This window comes from Scyliorhinus torazame, chromosome 25 (genome assembly GCF_047496885.1).
Source record: "Scyliorhinus torazame isolate Kashiwa2021f chromosome 25, sScyTor2.1, whole genome shotgun sequence".
In the NCBI taxonomy this organism is placed as follows: domain Eukaryota; kingdom Metazoa; phylum Chordata; class Chondrichthyes; order Carcharhiniformes; family Scyliorhinidae; genus Scyliorhinus; species Scyliorhinus torazame.
This window is the reverse complement of record NC_092731.1, coordinates 12,793,859-12,816,885: the sequence shown is the minus strand read 5'-3', so window position 1 is coordinate 12,816,885 and position 23,027 is coordinate 12,793,859. Positions and strand designations below refer to the sequence as shown.

Genomic DNA, 23,027 nt, shown 5'->3' with positions numbered 1-23,027 from the left:
GGTTATGGGTGTAGGGTGGAGGTGTTGACCTTGGGTAGGGTGCTCTTTCCAGGAGCCGGTGCAGACTCGATGGGCCGAATGGCCTCCTTCTGCACTGTAAATTCTATGAAATATCTTGTGTGAGTTTAAAATGAAAATTTGCATTCTCGTGATGCTGACTATTTTCTTTCCTGCTTCGAGATGTGCAGGTTAGGAGGACTGGCCATGCCAAATTGCGCCTTCGTGCCCAAAGGTGGGCCTAGTTCGGGTGCTCTTTCAGAGGGCCGGTGCAGACTCGATGGGCCGAACGGCCTCCTGCACTGGGGATTCGATGAAGAACCAGAAGCAACCACAGGCCAACGAGCAGCGAGTTTGAGGCAGAAGGTCGAGAGACTGTAGCTCACTGCTCTGCCACTCGGTGGTGCTGTTTCCCCACTAATTTTCTCACACAATCATAAATCCAATGGACTTAAATCCTGAGGTCCTGATTCCTTCTCGCTGCCCCCTGTTGGTAGAATCCAGGAATTTACGGAACTCGATCTAGATAGAACATCAATTAAGCGCATGGTCTTTATTCATTCTTCGGGTGTGGGCGTCGCTGGCAAGGTGACGTTGTCCCACCCCTAATTGCACCCTTGAGAAGGTGGAGTGAGGTGCCTCCTTGAACTGTTGCAGTCCACGTGACGACTTATCTTCAGGACTGTTCTTAAGTTCATCATCATAGAGACACGCACATGGGGGGGGGGGGGGGGGGGGGAATGACACAGAATCATAGAATTTACAGTGCAGAAGGAGGCCATTCGGCCCATCGAGTCTGCATCGACCTGTTGGAAAGAGCACTGTACTTAAGCCTACACCTCCACCCTATCCCCATAACCCAAACTAACCTTTTGGACACTAAGGGCAATTTAGAGCGGCCAATCCACCTAACCTGCTCTACTTTGGACTGTGGGAGGAAACCGGAGCACCTCCGGAGAAAACCCACGCAGACACTGGGAGAACGTGCAAATTCCACACACACTAACCCGAGGTCGGAATCGAACCTGGGTCCCCGGAGCTGTGATGCAGCAGTGCTAGCCACTGTGTCAAAGTTCCAATATGTAGTTTGGCTACTCCCATTGCAGAGTTTCTACTGGTAACATCCCCAGCGTCTGAAGCCTCTGATAGCGGTGTAAGGTGATCCACTGCCTCGCATGGCAGGTGATTTCCCGGTGTCCGTGGCGCGGGGAGAGGGATTGCACTGCAGTCTAACCGTGCGGTCTGTCCTCTGGCCCTGACAGGGAGCTGCTCAAGGACGATCCTTTCTTCTATGTTCCAGAAGTGATCGACGAACTCACGACAAAACGGATTCTCACCGCAGAGCTAGTGCACGGCGTACCTCTGGATAAGTGTGAAGATCTCGATCAGGACACCCGAAATAAGGTTTGCTTACAGACCATGTACAGACTCGCTATCCCTGGTTCTCAGTCTCGTTGTAACCGAGTGTGATGGACAAATTGTTCTTGGCTGTAAAAAAAAAAACAGTACAGCAGCACAATGGAGGCGGATTGGTGATTACTCTGAACACTTTCTAATCTCGAGCCAATACTGTAAAACCAACCTGCTTTACAGGGGCTGGTTTAGCACACTGGGCTAAATCGCTGGCTTTTAAAGCAGACCAAGGCAGGCCAGCAGCACAGTTCGATTCCCGTACCAGCCTCCCCGAACAGGCGCTGGAATGTGGCGACTAGGGGCGTTTCACAGTAACTTCATTTGAAGCCTACTTGTGACAATAAGCGATTTTCATTTTAATTTCTTTACCACCCGAATTCGCCTTGCCTGAATAATATGACAAGTTTTACACTAACCCTCTAAGCACGGTCAACTCGCTGGGAACAGGGCAACAGGAGATTCACTGGAACATTATCTGTATTTTCTTGTTTTAAGGGATTCTTGTCTCAGTAAAAACGTTGCGTCGTTCTTCCAGATCTGTTCCAGCATCCTTGAGCTGTGCCTTCGTGAGGTTTTTGAGTTCCGGTTCATGCAGACTGATCCAAACTGGTCCAATTTCTTCTTTGACGAGGGGCAGCAGAAGGTGAGTCACGTCTAACGTGTCCCCCCCCCCCCCCCCCCCCCCCCCCCCCAACCCTCATTTATTTTCCCCTCCTGTTTCGTTCCCTGCACATTGTCTCCAATTGGGAGGGTGGGCTGTTACCGTGCAGTGAAGCTAAATTGCAGTCGAAGTTGGTTTTTAAGGGGGTGGTTAGCTCGGTTGGCTAGAGCGAGGTGTGGAAGCACGGCAACAATGCAGGTTTAAAAAAAATAAAAAATTTAGAGTACCCAATTATTTTTTTCTCCAATGAAGGGGCAATTTAGCGCGGCCAATCCGCCTACCCTGCACATCTTTGGGTTGTGGGGGTGAAACCCACGCAGACACGGGGAGAATGTGCAAACTCCACATGGACAGTGACCCGGGGCCGCGATTCGAACCCGGGTCCTCAGCGCCGCAGTCCCAGTGCTAACCACTGTGCCACTTGCCACCCCACAATGCGGGTTTAATCCCCATATCAGTATGGAGACCGGCCCCTTTACCTTGCCCCTTGCTGGGTGTGAAGTGGTGTCCCTCAAGCTCGATAACCAGATGTTTCCCTCTGCCTCTCTCTATTGGGGTGAGGCGATGGTGAAGTGGTGCTGTCACTAGATTAGTAATCCAGAGACCCAGGGCACGGTAGCACAGTGGGCAAGCACTGTTGCTTCACAGCTCCAGGGCCTGGTTTGGGTTACTGTCTGTGCAGAGTCTGCATGTTCCCCCGTGTTTGCGTGGGTTTTCTCCGGTTTCCTCCACAAGTCCCGAAAGACGTGCTGTTAGGTGAATTGGACATTCTGAATTCTCCCTCAGTGTACCCGAACAGGCGCCGGAATGTGGTGACTATGGGCTTTTCACAGTAACTTCACTGCAGTGTTAATGTAAGCCTACTTGCGACAATAAAGATTATTATTATTAATCAATGCTCTGGGGTCCCGGGTTTGAATCCCACCGTGGCAGATGGTGAAATATGAATTCAATAAAAATCCGGAATTAAAATTCTAATTGTGACCATTCTGTCAATTGTCGTAAACGTACATCTGGTTCGTTAATGTCCCTTTAGGGAAGGAAATCTGCCGTCCTTACCCGGTCTGGCCTACATGTGATTCCAGACCCACAGCAATGCGGCTGACTCTTAACTGACCCCCTCTGTAATTGCCCAGCGAGCCACTCCGTTCAAGGGCAATTAGGGATGGGCAACACAGCCTCACGGCAACGAGGACCCGGGTTCGATCCCGGCCTCGGGTCACTGTCCGTGTGGAGTTTGCACATTCTCCCCGTGTCTGCGTGGGTTTCGCCCCCACAACCCAAAGATGTGCAGGGTAGGTGGATTGGCCGCGCTAAATTGCCCCTTAATTGGGGGGAAAAAATGAATTGGGTCCTCTAAATTTATGTTTTTAAAAAGGGATTGGCAACAAATGCTGACCCAGTGATGCCCACATCCCAAGAATGAATAGAAAAAATGATCCCTATGATCCTTTGTGGACTATGGCCGGTTACCTACCGATCAGCACATTTGGCCATGAGTCAGAAGGTTGTGAGTTCGTGGTCCACTCCAAAACCCAAATTGCAAGCTGACGGGTCAGTGCCAAACTGATGGAGTTGCTGCATTGTCAACAATGAGACAGCTGCGTTCTTGGATGCAAAATATGCCATGGCTACTTAGAAGCACACGAGCATTCTGTGGGCGCTTCCTGTGCGCAATGATGCCACCTTTCCCTACGGTAATACTGAAATATTTCCTGAGCTGTACAACGTTTTGGGCTACCCTGGGGCCAGGAAGGCATTGTGGAAATGAGTGTCGTCCTCCTTTCCAACAGCGTTAAGAACAATGCAGCGCAGGAACAGGCCCTTCGCCCCTCCAAGCCTGTACCGGTCATGATACCAACCTTTGCAAAAACCCTCAGCACTCCTTTGTGCCGTATCCCTCAAAAGCGTTACCGGGAAGAATTAATGTTTTACTTCTTGCCCCATCAGGTAACGTTGTTGGACTTTGGAGCAAGTCGAGAGTTTGGTAAAGAGTTTACGGATCACTATATTGAGGTATGTGCAAAGTTTCCGTACTTCGGGCCCGTCAAACACTTCAGTGTCTCCATTGGCAGAGTTCCTGTCGGTCGGATATTTGTGCGGATGACTCCTCACCCTCCCGGCTAACCACATTTCACCGTGCCTCAGCCCACTCGCCTCCTGAGTCAAGTCCAGGGACAGGGACACAATTGAAACGTAGCCACTGTTATAATGGGAAGAGACGTGCAGCCATTTTGCGCACAGCAAGCTCCCGCAAACTGCAGTGTATCGATGACCAGATCATTTGTTTCTCTTCAGTGTTGTTGATAAAGGGATAAATATTGAACTGCACACAGGGGAGAACCCCCGACCCCTTCTCAAATTAGTGACCCCTTTAATGTCCTTTTTTTATTAATAACCTTTATTAATGTCACAAGTAGGCTTTCATTAAGACTGCAGGGCAGCATGGTGGCACAGTGGTTAGCATTGTTTCCTCACGGCACCGAGGTCCCAGGTTCGATCCCGGCTCTGGGTCACTGTCGTGTGGAGTTTGCACATTCTCCCAGTGTTTGCGTCGGTTTCGCCCCCACAACCCAAAGATGTGCAGGGTAGGTGGATTGGCCACGCTAAATTACCCCTTAATTGGAAAAAAGGAATTGGGCACACTAAATTTATTTTAAAAAAAAAGACTGCAATGAAGTTACTGTGAAAAACCCCTAGTCGCCACACTCCGGTGCCTGTTCGGGTACACAGAGGGAGAATTCAGAATGTCCAATTCATCTAACAGCACGTCTTTCGGGACTTGTGGGAGGAAACCGGAGCACCCGGAGGAAACCCACGCAGACACGGGGAGAACGTGCAGGCTCCGCACAGACAGTGACCCAGGTGGGAATCGAACACTGGTCCCTGCGCTGTGAAGCAACAGTGCTAACCACTGTGCTACTGTGCCACCCCAGGCCTCTGGTAAACCTCTCTTCTGAAATGCGGCACTTCTGAGAGTGCTGCACTACCTCAGTACTGTACTAGATTGTCAGCCTCGATTTTGTTCCAAGGTACTTGCAGGGGGACCTGAACCCTCGATCTTCTGACTCAAAGGCAACAGAGTGTCATCCACCCGTCCACAACAAAGTTAGATGATGCTCGTGGTTCTCCATGATCGCCTGCGTTTCAGATCCCACAGGACATGTGGGGAAAGAGCCATGTTGTAGACCGGTGAAAATACAACTGTTCTGTTGGGTCAGGGGCCAATTCAGCGATGAATTACGCACCGGAGCCCGAGGGTGCCGCCAAAGGCTAGTGTCACAGGGGGCCCCACAGGGGGCACGAGCCTTCAAACGGGAACACCCAGTGAAGTATCATCGTCACTTTCAATTGCTTCCTCCTAGCTGCAGCTGTGACGTCCGATCTCTTGTCTCGCAGGTGGTCCGAGCCGCTGCTGATGGTGACCGGGGCAAGGTGTTACAGAAATCCCGGGACTTGAAATTCCTCACCGGCTACGAGACAAAGGCAAGTACCGACATTCATTCAACTGGGGAGCACTGAGGGCAGAACCTTCCAATTAGAGGCAGGTCATTCAGGGGTGAATCAGGACGCAGTTTTTTGTGCGCACATTGGTAAAAATCCTAGAACGTTCTGTCCCCAAAAAACTGTTCTAAGGTTGCAGGAGAATTAATCGAAAACTTCAGGACTGAGATTGAGAGATTTCTGTTTGGCAGAAGGATGCTGGGCGGGGTGTAGATCAACCGTGATCTAATTGAGTGATAGAACAGGCCTGAGGGGCTGAATGGCCTCTTCCTCTGTTTCTATTCATGACTGCTTAGATTGCCTCCCGGTTACCTCCTATCCTGGCCGCCGCGATTCATGCCTTACAGGGATGCCCAGGGTGGCAAAGAATTGAAATGTAGGCTCTGGGCCACTGTCCGTGTGGAGTTTGCACATTCTCCCCGTGTCTGCGTGGGTCTCGCCCCCACAACCCAAAGATGTGCAGGTATAGGTGGATTGGCCACGCTAAATCGCCGCTCAATTGGGAATAAAAGATTTGGGCACTCTAAATTAACAAAAAAGAATTGAAATGAAAGGGGAGCTAATCAGGGCCCAGGAGTAGGTGAATGGTCTTTTAAATTATTATCACGTTGCTGAGGGTCAGTCAGATTTCCCCTGCTGCTTCTCCCCAGGGGTACGCAGTTCCCCCAAGTGGAAACCATACGTTTCTGACTGGGGAGGGGGGAAGAATTGACCCTGAAATTGGGGGGCGGCTTCAGGCAGTGGTTGTGGCCTGGCGAGTGCCTGAACAGGCTTTGAAGGCCTCCGGCTGTTAGTGCCAATCTCGAATCGGATCCTGTCTTTTTTTTTTTACTTTAAATTGTGCAGCTCAAGGGCGGCATAGGACCCGGGTTCGAATCCCGGCCCCGGGTCAGTGTCCATGTGGAGTTTGCACATTCTCCCGGTGTATGCGTGGGTCCCATCCCCACAACCCCCAGATGTGTGCGCGTGGGTTTCCTCCGGGTGCTCCGGTTTCCTCCCACAGTCCAAAGATGTGCAGGTTAGGTGGATTGGCCATGATAAATTGCCCTTAGTGGCCAAAACTGCCCTTAGTGTTGGGTGGAGCTACTGGGTTATGGGGATAGGGTAGAGGTGTGGGTAGGATTGCTCTTTCCAAGAGCCAGTACAGACTTAATGGGCCGAATGGCCGCCTCCTGCACTGTAAATTCTGTAAAAGATGGATTGGCCACGCTAAATTGCCCCTTAATTGGGAAAAAAATCGGGGACTCTAAATTTATTTTTAAAAATTGTGCAGTCCATTTGAAAGGTCGATTGTACAGAAATGCACCCACATGTCGCTGGACTAGTAACCCAGAGACCCAGAGTAAAGCTCTGTGGGGTGGGGGGGGGGGGGGGGGAGCAGGTTCGCATCCCACCACGGCACATAGTGAAATTTGAATTGAATAAAAGAAAAATCTGGAATCCGAAGTCTTACCGATGACCACAAAACCAGTGTCGATTGTCCTAAAAACCCCATCTGGTTCACTAATGCCCCCTTTAGGGAAGGAAATCTGCCGTCCTTACCCGGTCTGGCCTACACGTGACTCCCGACCCACAGCGATGCGATTGATTCTTAAATGCCTCCTCAAGGGCGATCGGGGTTGGGCAGTTAATGCGGGCCCAGCCCAGCGATGCCATCCCCTGAAATAATTAAAATAGAATGAGGGGGAAATTAAATCGCAGCCTTACAGCGCGAGGCCATTCGCGCCATCGTAACTATTTTTGAAAGACCTATTCAATTGGTCCCACTCTTTCCCCAGAGCCCTGCAAATATTTTTCCATTCAAAATGTATCTATTTCTCTTTTGAAAGTTTTATGGTTGAATTTGCTTCCAACGCCCTTTCAGGAAGCACATTCCAGATCATAAACCGCTGCTTTAGAAAAGAATCTTGTCACCCTACTTTATCTCGAATCTGTGGCCTCTGCTTCTCAACTCTCCTGCCGGTGTAAACCGTCCCTCCCAAATGGCCCCGTCAAAACTCTTCATCATTTGGAACACTCCCTCTCTAATCTCCCCTTAGCCGTCTACCTTCTCTGCCTTAAGCAAAACAGTCCCAGCTTCTGCAGCCTCTGTACGTAACTGAAGCCCCTCATTGCTGATACCCTCCTGGTATATTCTCCTTTGCTCTCCAACTTTGGGCTCTCTTTATTGTATCATTACGAGAGAGGCTCCTGCTGGACACGGGGGCCATACTCTGGGCCAGCAGGATGCCCAGAAGAGTTGTTGAGGGGAATGAAAGGGATCTTCGCACGAGAAAATAAGCCACATTTATGAATGGAGCTACAGCAAAGAAGGAGATTCCCGCTTGAGGTGGAAGGCGAGACCAAGGTGGACACTAACATCCACAGCGCCTTTAACGTAGTGCAGCCCCTCGAGGCTCAGCAGAAGAGCACAATCAGACAAAATTTAACTCAAAACTACGTAAGGAAATGCCACAAACTTGGTGAAAGAGCTCGGATTTAAGGAATATCTTGAAGAAGGAAAGCGAGGTAGAGACGCTGGAAAGTTTAGGGAGGGAATTCCAGAGCTAAGGGGCCCCAGGCAGCTAAAGGCATGCCTGCCAGCGGTGGGGCGATTAAAATCAGGGAGGATCAAGAGGCTGGAATTAAGAGGTACCTGGATATTTCTGAGGGTTGCAGGCCTGGAGAAAGTTGTGGAGGTAGGAAGAGCTGAGGCCATGGAGCGATTTGAAAACAAGAATGAGAATTCTCAAAGCGTGGCGTTTGATTGGGCCCCAATGTAGGTGGGTGAGCACCAGGAATGATGGACAATGTTTCTCCTCACTTCTGTTGCTTGTGCCAGGCTGATCGCTGGCACCTGCGCTGTCCCTTTCAGATTGACAGGCAGCCCCATATCTTCCAGTGCCACGGTCTTTACAACAGCTTCCCGATTTCGCGCCCACGCAGCTTAGAGGAACGTTCGTGACGGGTGAACAGACTTGGTGCGCGTTGGGGTGCGGGCAGCAGAGGTTTGGATGAGCTCGAGTTTAGAGGGTGGACGATAGGCCAGCCAGGAGCGTGTTGCAATCGTCGAGTCTGGAGGTATTGGCGAGTCTGTCAGAGGATGAGCTGAGATGGGGAGGTACACGGCCTTGCTGATGGGGGTGGGATCTGAAGACAGAAATGTCACTCGAGGATTGGGATGCCTCTATCGAAGGCGTGGGGAGGAGGGGAGGGGTACAGCGATGTCATTAATTGTACTACCAAGAGGCAGAGGTCCCTGTGGCCCTGACAATTTGACGGAGCCAGTTTGCTGTGCTGTTTGCAGGTGTTTGAGGATGCTCACATCGATGCGGTCATGACCCTCGGGGAAGCGTTTGCTCAGCCACAATCCTTTGACTTTGGAAGCCAGGCCACCACCCGGCGGATCCACAGCCTGATTCCAGTGATGCTGAAACACCGACTGACCCCTCCCCCCGAGGAATCCTACTCCCTCCATCGCAAAATGGCCGGTTCCTTCCTCATCTGCTCCCGACTGCAAGCCTTCATTCCCTGCAAGGAGATGTTCGACCAGGTCTACGCCAGATACTTCAACCTGGAGGATCAGGAACTGGTTAAAATGCAGCAGTGCGAGTAGACACAGTCACACGGCCTCGTGTTCAGCCAGGGCTCTGAGCAAACTCACCTGAGACTTTGGTTTTGTGTCATTTTTTAGCTAGGTGGAGTACTGCTGCAAATGGAATTTGAGCAAACTGACTTGCCTTTCTTTGACTCTTACTGAATATGATCAAACACTCCAGGTATAGAACACCACGGCACCATTTGCAAGCTCATTTAAGCTCACTGGGGGAGAGGGTGCTGGGGTTTTTGGATGCTGAACAGTCTGAAGCAGCAAGATCAGGTGATTGGGTGTCGGTGTGAGAGCATTTTAATTTTTTTTATAAAGTGCATAATGAATACTTATTAAATGTCAATCTTTCGACCTGTATTTTGGATCATTTGTGGCCTGAGAAATTTGCATTTGTATAGCGCCTCGGGACCTTCCAAAACGCCTTGCCGACAATCAAGCCCGTGTTTCTTTTTTTCTTTTTAATTTAGAGTACCCAATTGTTATTTTCCAATGTAAGGGGCAATTTAGCGTGGCCAATCCACCTAGCCTGCATATCCTTCAGTTGTGGGGGCAAAATCCACACAAACGGGGGGGGGAATGTGCAAACTCCACACTGACCGTGACCCAGAGCCGGGATTCGAACCCGGGTCCTCCGCACCGTAGGCAGCAATGCTAACCCACTGTGCCACCGTGCTGCCCTCTTGTTTCTTTTTTAAAAGTTTGCTCATCGTTGTAACATAGGAAACACGGCTGCCGATTTGTGCAGAGCAAGGTTCCAGAAACCATGCCTGCTCCTCTTTGAATAAACAGCTGGATTATTCACATGGGGCCTGGGGTAAATGTTTCACCTGAAGAAAATGAGAAATGAAAATCGCTTACTGTCACAAGTAGGCTTCAAAATGAAGTTACTGTGAAAAGCCCCTAGTCGCCACATTCCGGCGCCTGTTCGGAGAGGCTGGTACGGGAATTGAACCGTGCTGCTGGCCTGCGTTGGTCTGCTTTCAAAGCCAGTGATTTAGCCCTGTGCTAAACCAGCCCCTGTAATGGAACTGAACCTCCCACGGTGCAGCGGCCCTTCATTACAAGCCTTACCCCGGAGAGCTGTGCCTGCTCGATCATTGATCAAGTCTGAGGTTGATTAGATTTTTGAATACGAAGGGAATCGAGGGTTATAGGGGTAGTGGGGAAAGTGGATTAATGGGAGAGGAACTGCCATGTTCGGACAGAGCTGGCTCGAAGGGCCGTGGCCTCCTCCATCTCCTTTGCCAAAATGTACAAGGCACGCTCAGTAAGTTTGCAGATGGCACTAAAATAGGTGGTATTGTAGACAGTGAGGAAGGTGATCAAAAATTGCAGCAAGATCTTGGATCAGCCGGGAAAGTGGGCCAAGAAATGGCAAATGGAGTTCAATACAGGTAAGTGTCAAGTTTTGCATTTTGGAAAGTCAAATCAAGGTAGGACTTCCACAGTGAATGGTAGGACCTTGAGGCGTATCGTGGAACAGAGGGACATTGGAGTTGAGGTGCACAGTTTTCTAAAGGTGGAGTCGCAGGTAGATAGGGCAGTGAAAGAAGGCTTTTGGCCTGCTGGCCTTCATCAGTCAGAGTATAGAAGTTGGGAAGTTATGTTGCAGTTGTACAGGACGTTGGTGAGTTTGCACCTGGAGTATTGTGTTCAGTTTTGGTCGCGTTGCTATAGGAAAGATGTTATTAAACTGGAGAGGGTGCAGAAGAGATTTACAAGGATGTTGCCAGGACTCGAGGGACTGAGTTACAGGGAGAGATTGGACAGGCTGGGACTTTTTTCTTTGGAGCGTGGGAGACTGAGGGGTGATCTTACCGAAGTGTATGAAATCATGAGAGGCATGGATAGGGTGAATACACTCAGTCTTTTTCCCAGGTTGGGGAATCGGGAACTAGAGGGCACAGGTTCAAGTTAAGGGGGGAAAGAATTAATGGGAACCCGAGGAGCAACTTTTTTCCACAGAGGGTGGGACGTGTGTGGAATGAGCTGCCGGAGGAATCGTTCGATGCAGGGACGTTGATGCATTTGGACAGATACATGGATAGGAAAGGTTTAGAGGGATATGGGGCAAATGCAGGCAGATGGGGTTAGCTTAGATGGGCTTTTTGGTCGGCATGGACCAGTTTGGGCCGAAGGACCTGTTTCCGTGCCGTAGATTCTGTGAATCTATGCCTTGCGATGTTGTAAGTCCTACGCTTGACAAAGTCCCACAGATAAAAAAAAAAAAAATGGATAAAGTTGGAAACACTCCAGGTCAAGCAAGCTCTTCTCTTTTCAAAAAAAAAGTTAAGGTTTCATAGATTGATAGAATTTACAGTGCAGAAGGAGGCCATTCGGCCCATCGAGTCTGCACCGGCTCTTGGAAAGAGCAACCTACCCAAGGTCAACACCTCCACCCTATCCCCATAACCCAGCAACCCCACCCAACACTATGGGCAATTTTGGACACTAAGGGCAACTTAGCATGGTCAATCCACCTAACCTGCACATCTTTGGACTGTGGGAGGAAACCGGAGCACCTGGAGGAAACCCACGCACACGGGGAGGATGTGCAGACTCCGCACGGACAGTGACCCAAGCCGGAATCGAACCTGGGACCCTGGAGCTGTGAAGCAATTGTGCTATCCACAATGCTACCGTGCTGCCCTAAGAATTTCTTAAAAAAAAAAAAAAAATTTAGAGTACCCAATTATTTTTTTCCAATTAAGGGGCAATTTAGTGTGGCCAGTCCACCTACCCTGCAGATCTTTAGGTTGTGGGGGCAAAACCCCCACAAACACGGGGAGAATGTGCAAACTCCACACAGACAGTGACTCAGAGCCAGGATCGAACCTGGGACCTCGGCGCCATGAGGCAGCAGCACTAACTACTGCACCACCATGCTGCCCCAAGGCTTCAAGAATTAACATTTCTCGATAACCAGTTAACTTGAGTATTATCGAGATAAGAAAGATGTTGTTGATGCTTTTCGCCTTGCACCCATCTGGACAGATGCAAGAATATCAAATTTCAAAGGGAGCAACAACTTATGCTGTATGATAAAGGATGCTGATTGGTTGGCAGGTCCACACTGGTTGAGGAGTTGCCATGGTGAATGCACCAGGGACATATTGTCCAGCATGCTTTTGTTGAAATTAAAAAAGGCGCAATGCCTGAACATGTTCCTTTTACTTGCAGAGGACAGGTCCCTGCATGTGAATATATAGCAAGTGTATATGAATATTCCAACGAGTGTAAGTAAGTCACAAAACCAGTCTAATCTTAAACTGGTTGCTAGCATCACACTTTTTTTATTAAAAATTTTTTTTTTTTAATGACTTTTTCTGAGTTAGGTTCGATTCCCCGCTGGGTCACTGTCTGTGCGGAGTCTGCACGTTCTCCCTGTGTCTGCGTGGGTTTCCTCCCACAGTTCAGAAGGGTCTGGTTGGGCTAGGTTAAGAGAAACTGTTTCCACTGGCAAGGTGGGTCAGTAACCTCCGGATGCAGATTTGAGGTGATTGGCAGAGGAACCAGAGGGGGAGGTGAGAATTTTTTTGAATACGGTGAGATATGATCTGGAATACGTTGCCTGGGGCGACAGGGTGGCCCAGTGGTTAGCACTGCTGCCTCACGGCGCTGAGGATCCGGGTTCGATCCCAGCCCTGGGTCACTGTCTATGTGGGGTTTGCAGATTCTCTCCGTGTCTTCGTGGGTCTCACCCCCCCACAACTCAAAGATGTGCAGAGTAGGTGGATTGGCCATGCTAAATTGCCTCGTAATTGGGAAAAAAAATAATTAGGTGTAATTAAAAAATGGAATACATTGCCTGACAGGACAGTGGAAACATTTATAAAAATTACTTTATCAGAGTTACAAAGCAAGAGCTCAGAGTGTGGACAGGGACAAACTCCTAATCCAGCTCCTTGCCTGCTCCAAAAACAATTCAAATTGAATCCAGTTCATGGTCCCCACAAGAGAGCCATACCAGATCCAGGTATTACACATGATCTCACGCTCATCTTAACATCCAAGATGAATTGCGGGAACTCGCCATGTTTCCTGAGAGAGCACCTTCCAAACCCACGACTGCTACCAGCAGATACATGGGAAAACCCATAACCTCTAACTTCCCTCCAGGAAGGGCGGCACGGTGGCACAGTGGGTTAGCACTGCTGCCTCACGGCGCCGAGGTCCCAGGTTCGATCCCGGCTCTGGGTCGCTGTCCGTGTGGAGTTTGCACATTCTCCCCGTGTTTGAGTGGGTTCTCCCCCCCCCCCCCCCCCCCACCCCACAACCCAACCCAAAAAGTAGTGCAGGCGAGGTGGATTGACCGCGCTAAATTGCCCCTTAATTGGAAAAAATTAATTGGCTACTCCAAATTTGAAATAAAAAACTTCCCTCCGAGCCACTCACCATCCCGACTTGGAAATACGTCGGCCGTTCCTTCACTGTCTCTGGACTAAAATCCTGGAACTCCCTCCCTAACAGCACTGTGGGTGTACCTACACCACAGTGGCACTTCAAGAAAGCGGCTCACTACCTCCTCTTCCAGGGCAATAAGGGATGGGCAATAAATGCTGGCTTGTCCAGGACGCTACACAGGAACCTTATCTGATTTATTTTGACTTCGAGCCACTTAAGGCGATATTGAGACAGGTGACCACCAGCTTGGGTGAAGAGATACGATCGAAGGAGCTTCTTGAAGGAGGAAAGAGTGTTGGGGAGGCTCTTCCAGAGCGTTGTTCTCAGTCAGGCGGACTGAGACATATTGGGGTCAGAATTGACCGAATAGGAACATAGGAGCAGCAGTTGTAGGCAATTCAGGTTTGTGCCCGCTGCACAGTGCAGAGTTCTTGAAGGGTTGTAGGGCTAGAGGAGGTTACAGCAATAGGAAGGGATGAGGCTGTGGGAGGGATTTGTATCTGAGGACAAGGTGCCAGTGTAGATTAGCGAGCAGTGTGGTGAGGGCGCGCGGAGCAGTGTGGTGAGGGCGCGTGGCACGATGTTCTTGAGTGTAATGGGTGGCTGCAAAATCATTGCCTCTCGTGGAGCCTGAGTTTCAAGGATGCGGTGGGGCAGGCATCTGTTTCCAGCGCAAATACATTTCGAAATGCAGCAATCAGTGTCTGGCGGCTTGGTCACCACGTCCATTTGCTCCTGAGTGGAGCATGAACAGAACGATTTGAGTCATTTAAAAACATTTAGCTCCACATCTGAATGCTCTGCTAGCATCACCTCGTCTGCTGTCGGTTCCCAGCTTGACATCATTTTCATATGTTCCATGTGTGCCAGGTTAATGAGATAAATTGATTGAGTGATTCCGGGTTTGATATGAGTGCTGCTCCCTTGCAGAGAGAGAGAGAGAGCAGTCAGTGTTAGCAGTTGGTCCTCGCTCCTGGGGCTAACTTTGCTGCCTGGGCGATGTGCATTTTAACCGTGTGCATTTCATGTGCAAGGACTTGTTCTGGAAGGCACCAATTTGCGAAAGTGTAAATAGTTATGATAACATAGACACCCTTTTTATTCTGGTGTACGTTGCATTTCGCGTCCAATTCTGAAGTTGTCTGGGATAAGATTCCACAGGATCCGTTTGGAAAGTGGACATTACGTGTGTGGACACTAATCCCAGAGGCACGAGAGCGAATCATGATCCCATTCTGGCCTTTCTACATTGCCAGCAGAAATCACCGAGTACAGATGGAGTCCCGAACAAGGGGGCATCACCTTGGAAATTAAAACCAGGACATTCAACACATCACATAAAAAGTGCTTGTTGGGTGAATTGGACATTCTGAATTCTCCTTCTGTGTACCCGAACAGGCGCCGGAATGTGGGACTAGGGGCTTTTCACAGTAACTTCATTGCAGTATCAATGTAAGCCTACTTGTGACAATAATAAAGATTACTATTAAATGGTAGTGGAAATCTAGAACTCTCCTTCAAAAAGCTGATCGGGCTGGGGGGGGGGGGGGTGCCAATTGAAAATTTTGAAACCGAGATTACCAGTTTAGTTTGTTAGGCAAGGGGATTAAGTGATGAGTTTGGAGTTATTAACCGTTTCACTGCCTGAACGAATGGTGGAGGCAGAAATCACATTTAAAAGTACCTGGGTCACATTCTGCCCGTGTTTGCGTGAGTCTCGCCCCCACAACCCAAAGGTGGGCAGGGTAGGTGGATTGGCCACGCTAAATTGCCCCTTAATTGGACAAAATGAATTGGGTTTATATGTAACAAAAACGTACTTGGGTATGCAGCTGAAGTGCCGTCACCTACAGGGCTGTAGACCAAGAGCCAGAAAGGGAGAATAGGCTGGGATGGGACGGCACAGACCCAATGGGCCGAATAGCCTCTTCTGTGCTATAAGTGCCTCCCGAGTTCCTTATTGGACTTGTTAGTGACTATTTTTATGGCCTCCAGTTTTATTGTTTGCTCTTGCGCGTTCATTCCGTAACACCAGCAGAGGGAGGTCATTAGTGGATGGTCTCGGGTTCTGCATAAGACGCTATGTCGAGATTGCCAGGATTGGGGAGTTTTCTTGTCCCTTTCTGGATTGAGGTGAAGGATGAGATACTGAAGTGCTGTTTGAATGAGGAAAGGAGAACCGGAGACTGGTGCAGACGGGGACGTTTTAATCAACCTTTCAAAGATTAATTTAGACGTGTAAACCCTGGGCTTAATTCCCCTGATTGCCCTTGTCCCTGGCGCCAATCGCCCTGCCTGGACTCGGTCACCTGGAGTCCTGAACTGCACCAGCTTTGAAATGGACGAGTTGTTGAACGCCGGGTTCTTGAAAGGACCGGTTAGTTGTTAGAATTTTAACCAGTCGAGGATCAACGTGTCGGTAATTCCAACCAAGCCTGGTGTTGGCTTAGCTGGAAGAGGCTGTGGTTAGACCACGAGTGAGTAGGAAATTGACTTTGCATCCACTTCTAGGTGCTTTGGGATCTTGGGTCTGGGAGATGACTTGGAAAATGGCAGGTTGGAGCACGATTGTAAGCTGAGTCAGGGGCACAGCGAGCGGTAGTGACCTGGAACCCAGGGCGGGATTCTCCGAGCCCCACGCCGGGCCGGAGAATCGGCGCAACCGCGCCACGCCACCCCGACGCCGGCACGCGATTCTCCGAGGAGCGGACAATCTGCGCCGGCGCGTCGCGGGCTGCTGTCCGTGGCCGGGCCGGCGATTCTCCGGCCTTTTAATGGGCCGAGCGGCCACGCGGGAACGGCGGAGACCCGCCGGCGCCGTCCACACCTGCTCGCAGCCGGCGGGAACTCTGCGCGCAGGGTCGGGGGGGTGGAGGGGGGCCTCCGATGGGGTCTGGCCCGCGATCGGGGCCCACCGATCGGCGGGCCGGCCTCTCCAGCCCTGACCCTATTTTGTTACGCAAGCGGCCCCTGAACCCCCGTGCCATCTTGCGGGTTGGCGCGGTGCCCAGTTGGCGCCGGGAAGGGAGGCAGGAGCGGCGTGAACCGCTCGTGCGGGGGGCCAGAATCGGTAGTGCCCGCGCCCGTTTTGCGACGGCGTGGACACTGCCTCCATTTTGGAGAATCACGCCCCCAGTGTCTGCAATGGCGGTGGAAGCAGACACCATGAATTATTTCAAAAGGAAGTCTGGTGAGGCAGTTGATTGAAATAAGTTTGCAGAGCTTTGGGGATGGAGCAGTGAATGGGACTGACTGGATTGCCCATGGACTCGATGGGCTGAATGACCTTCTGTGCCGTTATGATGCTATTGAATATGGATTGGGGAGTTTGATAGCCCCAGGGTGAGGGTAATCAGCCAGTGTTCTCACTCCTGCGTTTTATCCAGCGGTGCTGTAACAACACGTATACAGGTGGGGGGTGGGGGGGGGGTCAGGTAAGAATGAGATTGGACCCTGTTGTGATGCCACTGTGGCCAATAAGTCCACTGTCATTCACCATTGAGGCTCATGGATGAATCGACCTGGGCTATGAACTGGAGGGTGACTGGCAGTTGGGAAACTGTGCCCCAAGAAAAACTTGTATTTGTGTGTTGTGTAACAATGCCTCAAAGCTGCCAGCTTCCAGTACGCCAAACATCAGGATATTCACACATGGAGAGTTCATAGAATTTACAGTGCAGAAGGAGGCCATTCGGCCCATCGAGTCTGCACCGGCCCTTGGAAAGAGCACCCCACGCCTCCACCCTCTCCCAGTAACCCCACCTAACTTTTTTTGGACACCAAGGTCAATTTATCACGGCCAATCCACCTAACCTGCACAATTTTGGACCGTGGGAGGAAACCGGAGCACCCGGAGGGAACCCACGCAGACACGGGGAGGACGTGCAGGCTCCGCACAGACAGTGACCCAAGGCCGGGAATCGAACCCAGGACTCTGGCGCTGTGAAGCAACAGTGCTAACCACTGCGCTACTGTGCCACTTTAAAACCAACATCTTTCCCCCTAACATCTCCTCTTGTGGCTCAATGTCCAATTCTCTCCCACTACACTCCCGTGCAACATCTTGGGCTGGATTACTGTGTTAAAAGGCGCCATATAAATGCAAGTTGTTGCAGTTGCTATTCACTTTTTTTTGTAGTGTCGGAATAAGGAGCAACAGACACTAAAATAAAGTGAACAATGTATCTGGGAGGGAAATGTGAATGTAGGCGGCCTCACCATGTTAACAAGCTCTCTTGGTGTCTAGTAATTAATACCACACTGCGTCATGATGTTCTGAGTAAATAGGAAGCTCCGAAGAATGCACTGTGAAGTCTCCTGTGAGTTTTTTTTTGCCAATTGCTACAGATGTCAACAATTCGTTTACTGTTTCTGCCTCAAAAGGGTTTGGTTCTCTGACCTGTGCAACAGCGTGAGTTAAACTGCACAGCGATTGTGTATATTAGACACGCTTCCAGTAAATTACCCAGGAAGATGCACAGCCGGAGAGACATCACCACATCTATCCTCCCACTTGTCTTGTGGTGGTTTTAATTTGCTCCAGAGTGTGAGCTGACAGTGGGGCCTGTGCGTTGTTTCCCCATCTTCCCGCTTGTCTCCCCTCGCTCCCTGATCACCTGGGTACAAGGCCCCAAGAGCTGATACCTTGCAGGAGCACCTGATGGGGGTCTCTGGAGCCTCCAAAGCGTTTGATAACCACTGAAATATTTTTTGGGTTTCTTCACGTCTGCTAGCTGTCGTGGGGAAATGCAGCAGCCAAATTGTACACAGCAAGATCCCCACAGTGGTGACAGAGGGACCAGAGAGGCAGTCACCAAATAAAGCAATAAGAAATTCAGGGCAACTATAATAATAACGTCACATTAACACTGCAATTAAGTTACCATGAAAATCCCCTAGTCGCCACACTCGGGCGCCTGTACGCTGAGGGAGAATTCAGAATGTCCAATTCACCCAACAGGCACTTCTTTCAGGACTTAGAGGAAACCGGAGCACCCGGAGAAAATGCCTCCCCCTCTAAGCTACATGAGCTGTAGTCTGCAACCTGCCTCACAGGAGACGTGTCGGCCATGCACAGGAAGCGGCTGGCCCCTTTACAGTGAACGGCACTGCAGGAATCTTTTAAAAAATAAATAAGTATGCAATTTTTTTTTTCCCAATTATTTTAATTTTTAAAAATTTAGAGTACCCAATTAATTTTTCCAATTAAGGGACAATTTAGCGTGACCAATCCACCTCCCCTGCACATCTTTGGGTTGTGGGAGTGAGACCCATGCAGACACGAGGAGAATGTGCAAACTCCACACGGACAGTGACCCAGAGCCGAGATCGAACCTGGGACCTCGGCACCGTGAGGCTGCAGTGCTAACCCACTGCGCCACCGTGCTGCCCTTTTTTTTCCCAATTAAGGGGCAATTTAGCGTGGCCAATCCACCTACCCTGCACATCTTTGGGTTGTGGGGGCGAAACCCACGCAACACAGGGAGAATGTGCAAACTCCACACGGACTGTGACCCAGAGCCGGGATCGAACCGGGTCCTCGGCGACGTGCAGGAATCTTAAAAGGGAACATGCAGAGCAACAAACGGGTGGTGCAGAGTACTGGGAAATTACAAATGTGGAACTTGCTGCCACAAGTATCAATAGCATAGATGCGTTAAAAGGGAAACTGGATAAACACATGAGGGAGGAAAGAATAGATGGAAATGCAGAGAGGTTGAGTTAAGGAGTGGGCGGAGGCTTGTGTGGAGCGTAAACACTCACCTGGACCAGATGGGCCGAATGTGGTGTACGTTCCATGATCCTTCATGGACTACTTATTCCTAAACGACTGTTTGATCTCATCAGATATCCAAGTTAGACTGGAGCCTGCCAGTAACGAGCGCTCACCTCAAATTTAAACTGAGCAAACTCGAATCGTTTCTCAATGGCCATACCCTGGACAAAACACCAAGTTTTATTCCAGCACCGTACAGCCAGTGCGGTGCTCTGGCACTCACCCAGCCTTGGGCTCACTTGCTGTTAAGGTGGAATAGTTTTCTCCCTTGACTTGGGAATGTTTATATTCCTGCAACCTCCACAAAAAGCCAGCAAATCCTTTAACAATGCAGTCTTTTCACTGCATAATGCAGCCTCCCGCGGGAGGGGGTTACGGTTCTGTATCTGTAAACAGCAGTTGTATCTCTCTGTCGAGGGCACTGGGAATCTGTTTCAATGCATGGAGGCGTTTTACTTGGAACTAGTCTCCTTGGGCTTGCCCGCAGACTCTTGGTAATCTCCCTGCCACACCTGATCGCACTGACCTGGAAGCTCTTCGCAATCTCTCATTGTCGCAAGCCCGGTGGTAAGCTTCGTACACAATGAGCTGGGGGGGGGGGGGGGGGGGGGGGAGACGCCCGCAAAGGAATTCATGCAGTGGTTCATTGCAGAGCACACTTGCCTCAGAGTCAGAAGGTTGTGGGTTTGAGTCCCACTCTGGGGACTGGCGCCCAGCATGTAGGCTGACGCTCCCGGTGTCAGCACTGGGACAGTGCTGCACTGTCCGAGGTGCTGCTTTTCCATTGGGAAGCACGGTAGCACAGTGGTTAGCACGGTTGCTCCACGGCACCAGTGTCCCAGGTTTGATTCCCGGCTCGGGTCACTGTCTGTGCGGAGTCTGCACGTTCTCCCCGTGTCTGCGTGGGTTTCCTCCGGGTGCTCCGGTTCCCTCCCACAGTCCAAAGATGTGTAGTTAGGTGGTTTGGCTGTGCTAAATTGCCCCTTAGTCTCCAAAAAGGTTAGGTGGGGTTACTGGGTTACGGGGTGTGGTAAACCACGGTATTGCGTTGTATGGCATTGTATTGTATTGTGCATGCCTGGGCTTGTCCAGGCTGGCTCCGCCTGTGGCTCCTCCCCTCGGACTTATGTATAAAGGTGGCACGTCTCCGCCTCCGACCCAGTTCGGGTCCAGAGGTAGGAGACTTGCTGTTCAGTGTATTAAAGCCTCAGTTACGTTCACCACTCGTGTGTTATTGATGGTGTATCACGGGGATAGGGTGGAGGCGTGGGCTTGGCTAGGGTGCTCTTTCTAAGGGCTGGTGCAGTCACCCGAGGCTGGAATTGAATCCAGGTCGTTGGAACTGAGGCAGCCGTGTCTCCGTGCTGCCCACTGCAGAGACGGCTGAGGGGGGATATTTAAAAAAAAATATTCAGGCATTTTCACAAGCAGCAAACCGAAGCAGAAGTAAAATTATACAACGTCATGAATCAACAACGCTCACTCCCCCCACCGCTCCCCAATCACGCCCCTCCTCCTATCTTGCCTTCCCCATTTTAACCCCCCCCCCCCCCTTCCCCTTTGCTGACTCTTCAATCCTCCTTAAATAAGTCAATGAACGGCTTCAACCTCCGAGCGATCCCGCCCCGACCCCTCGAGGGAACCTGACCTGCCCCAGCCTCAGGGTTTCCGCCAGCTTGCTGACCCACACCCCTGCTTTCAGCGGCTCCGCTTCCTTCCATCCAAGTCAGGTCGGTCTCCAGGCTATCAGGGAGGCAAACGTCCTCTCTCGTCCCCTGCACTCCAACACCCTAAATATCGCTACCTCAGGGCCACCTTTACCCCCGACACTTTGGAAGCTGAGTGGGGGTATGATTGAGGTGTGTAAGATTATGAGGGGTTTGGACAGGGTAAATAGGAAGCAGCTGGTCCCATTGGCCGGGTCAATCACAAGAGGGGCATAATTTTAGGCTGAGGGGACAGGAGATTCTAATAATCTTTATTGTCACAAGTAGCCGTACATTAACCCTGCAATGAAGTTACTGTGAAAAGCCCCTCGTCGCCACATTCCGGCGCCTGTACACAGAGGGAGAATTCAGAATGTCCAATTCACCTAACAAGTATTTCGGGACTTGTTGGAGGAAACCGGAGCGCCCGGAGGAAACCCGCGCAGACACGGGGAGAACGTGCAGACTCCGCGCAGACAGCGACCCAAGCCAGGAACCGAACCCGGGACCCTGGCGCTGCGAAGCAACGGTGCTAACCACTCTGCTCCTGCGCCACCCATTCTGAGGGCTTTTGAGGAAAGCAATTTTTGCTCAAGAGGGTGGTGAGAATCCTGGATTGGGCGTCCTGGCACGGTCGTGGAGGCTGGAAACCTCACAACCTTTACAAAGCATTTGGGTGAACACTTGAAACACCCTCACATTCAAGGATATGGGACAAGTGCTGGTAAATGGGATTAGCGCAAGATTAGGGGTAGTTATTGTCGGTGCAGGCTCGATGGACCTTTTCTTTTTTAAATTTAGAGTACGCAATTAATTTTTTCCAATTAAGGGGCAATTTAGCGCGGCCAATCCACCTACCTCGCACATCTTTGGGTTGTGGGGGCGAAACCCACGCAGACACGGGGAGAATGTGCAATATTTCTTCTTTCACGCCTGTATCCCGAGGTAACGGATGGCGATGCTGGGACATGGGATGGATTTTATTTTCTCTCCTCTTGTTGCCAGGGTTACCGCTCAGCTGTCAGTAAAATGTGAAGCTCGCAATGGATCAGAGGAGCCTGAAATTACACGGAGCCATCGTCGGGGGCAAATTGGCTGCCACATTTCCCATATTGTAACAGAGACTATACTAACTGTACCTCATTGGTTGTAAAGCTCTTGCGGTGGCATCCGGTGGTTGTGATTAATGCTATATAAATGCAAGTCTATGTTTGTTGACAATGAAATATTTCGACGTGCAGTGATGCCGTTTGCAGAAGCGAACACAGCAACCATTTTGCACACAGCAGGATCTCACAAGCGCTATGCCCAATGACCCATTCAATTTTCATTTGGTGTGGTGGTTGACGGAGGGAGGAATGTCAGACCAGGACAATGGAGGAAACCCACTACTGCTCCCCCTCAGTGACCCGGAGGATCCTTTTTTTCAAGCTTAGAATACCCAATTAAGGGGCACTTTAGCGTGGCCCATCCACCCACCCTGCACATCTTTTTGGGTTGTGGGAGGTGAGACCCACGCAGACACGGGGAGAATGTGCAAACTCCACGCGGACAGTGACCCGGGGCCAGGATCGAACCCGGGTCCTTGGCGCAGTGAGGCAGCAGTGCTAACCACTGCGCACCCGTGCCGCTCGGAACTGTAGCATCGTCACTGGAATAGCCGGGCCAAGCAAACCGGCAACTGCGGCAATGCAGCACCCCCTCAATACTGAACCGCAGTGTCAGCTTACAGTGTGCACTCGGAGAGAGGATTTTTCAAGTCACGTGATCGTAATTGAGCAAGGGTCAGGTGATCAGCCTTGGCTGAGTGGGTAGCTCGCTCCCTCGACTCTGAATCAGTGGATTGTGGGTTTCAATCACATTAGAGTGTCAAGCACAAAGCTCAAATCATGCACTCCCTTGTGAAGTACAAAAGTAAATATTCTCAGGCACATTTACCTACCCTGTTCGGATATCCCTCCAGGCTTCCCTTACTCC

The 23,027-nt window shown here is 50.6% G+C and overlaps 1 protein-coding gene across 2 annotated transcripts in view; it reads left to right on the top strand.

Annotated features, from left to right (window-relative positions):
* The window catches only part of coq8b (coenzyme Q8B), a 42,117-nt gene extending 19,846 nt beyond the window's left edge, over window positions 1-22,271 (top strand). Inside the window, exons 11-15 of one of the 2 annotated variants that reach the window (XM_072490029.1) lie at window positions 1,260-1,401; window positions 1,946-2,053; window positions 4,022-4,087; window positions 5,471-5,557; window positions 22,056-22,271. In XM_072490029.1, coding sequence (XP_072346130.1) covers window positions 1,260-1,401; window positions 1,946-2,053; window positions 4,022-4,087; window positions 5,471-5,557; window positions 22,056-22,085 — 433 coding nt within the window. In that variant the 3' untranslated portion in view covers window positions 22,086-22,271. Of the gene's footprint in view, window positions 1-1,259; window positions 1,402-1,945; window positions 2,054-4,021; window positions 4,088-5,470; window positions 5,558-8,861; window positions 9,522-22,055 lie in introns of those variants that run through there. The other variant, XM_072490027.1, reaches the window with a different exon arrangement.
* The last annotated feature ends 756 nt before the right edge of the window (window positions 22,272-23,027 follow it).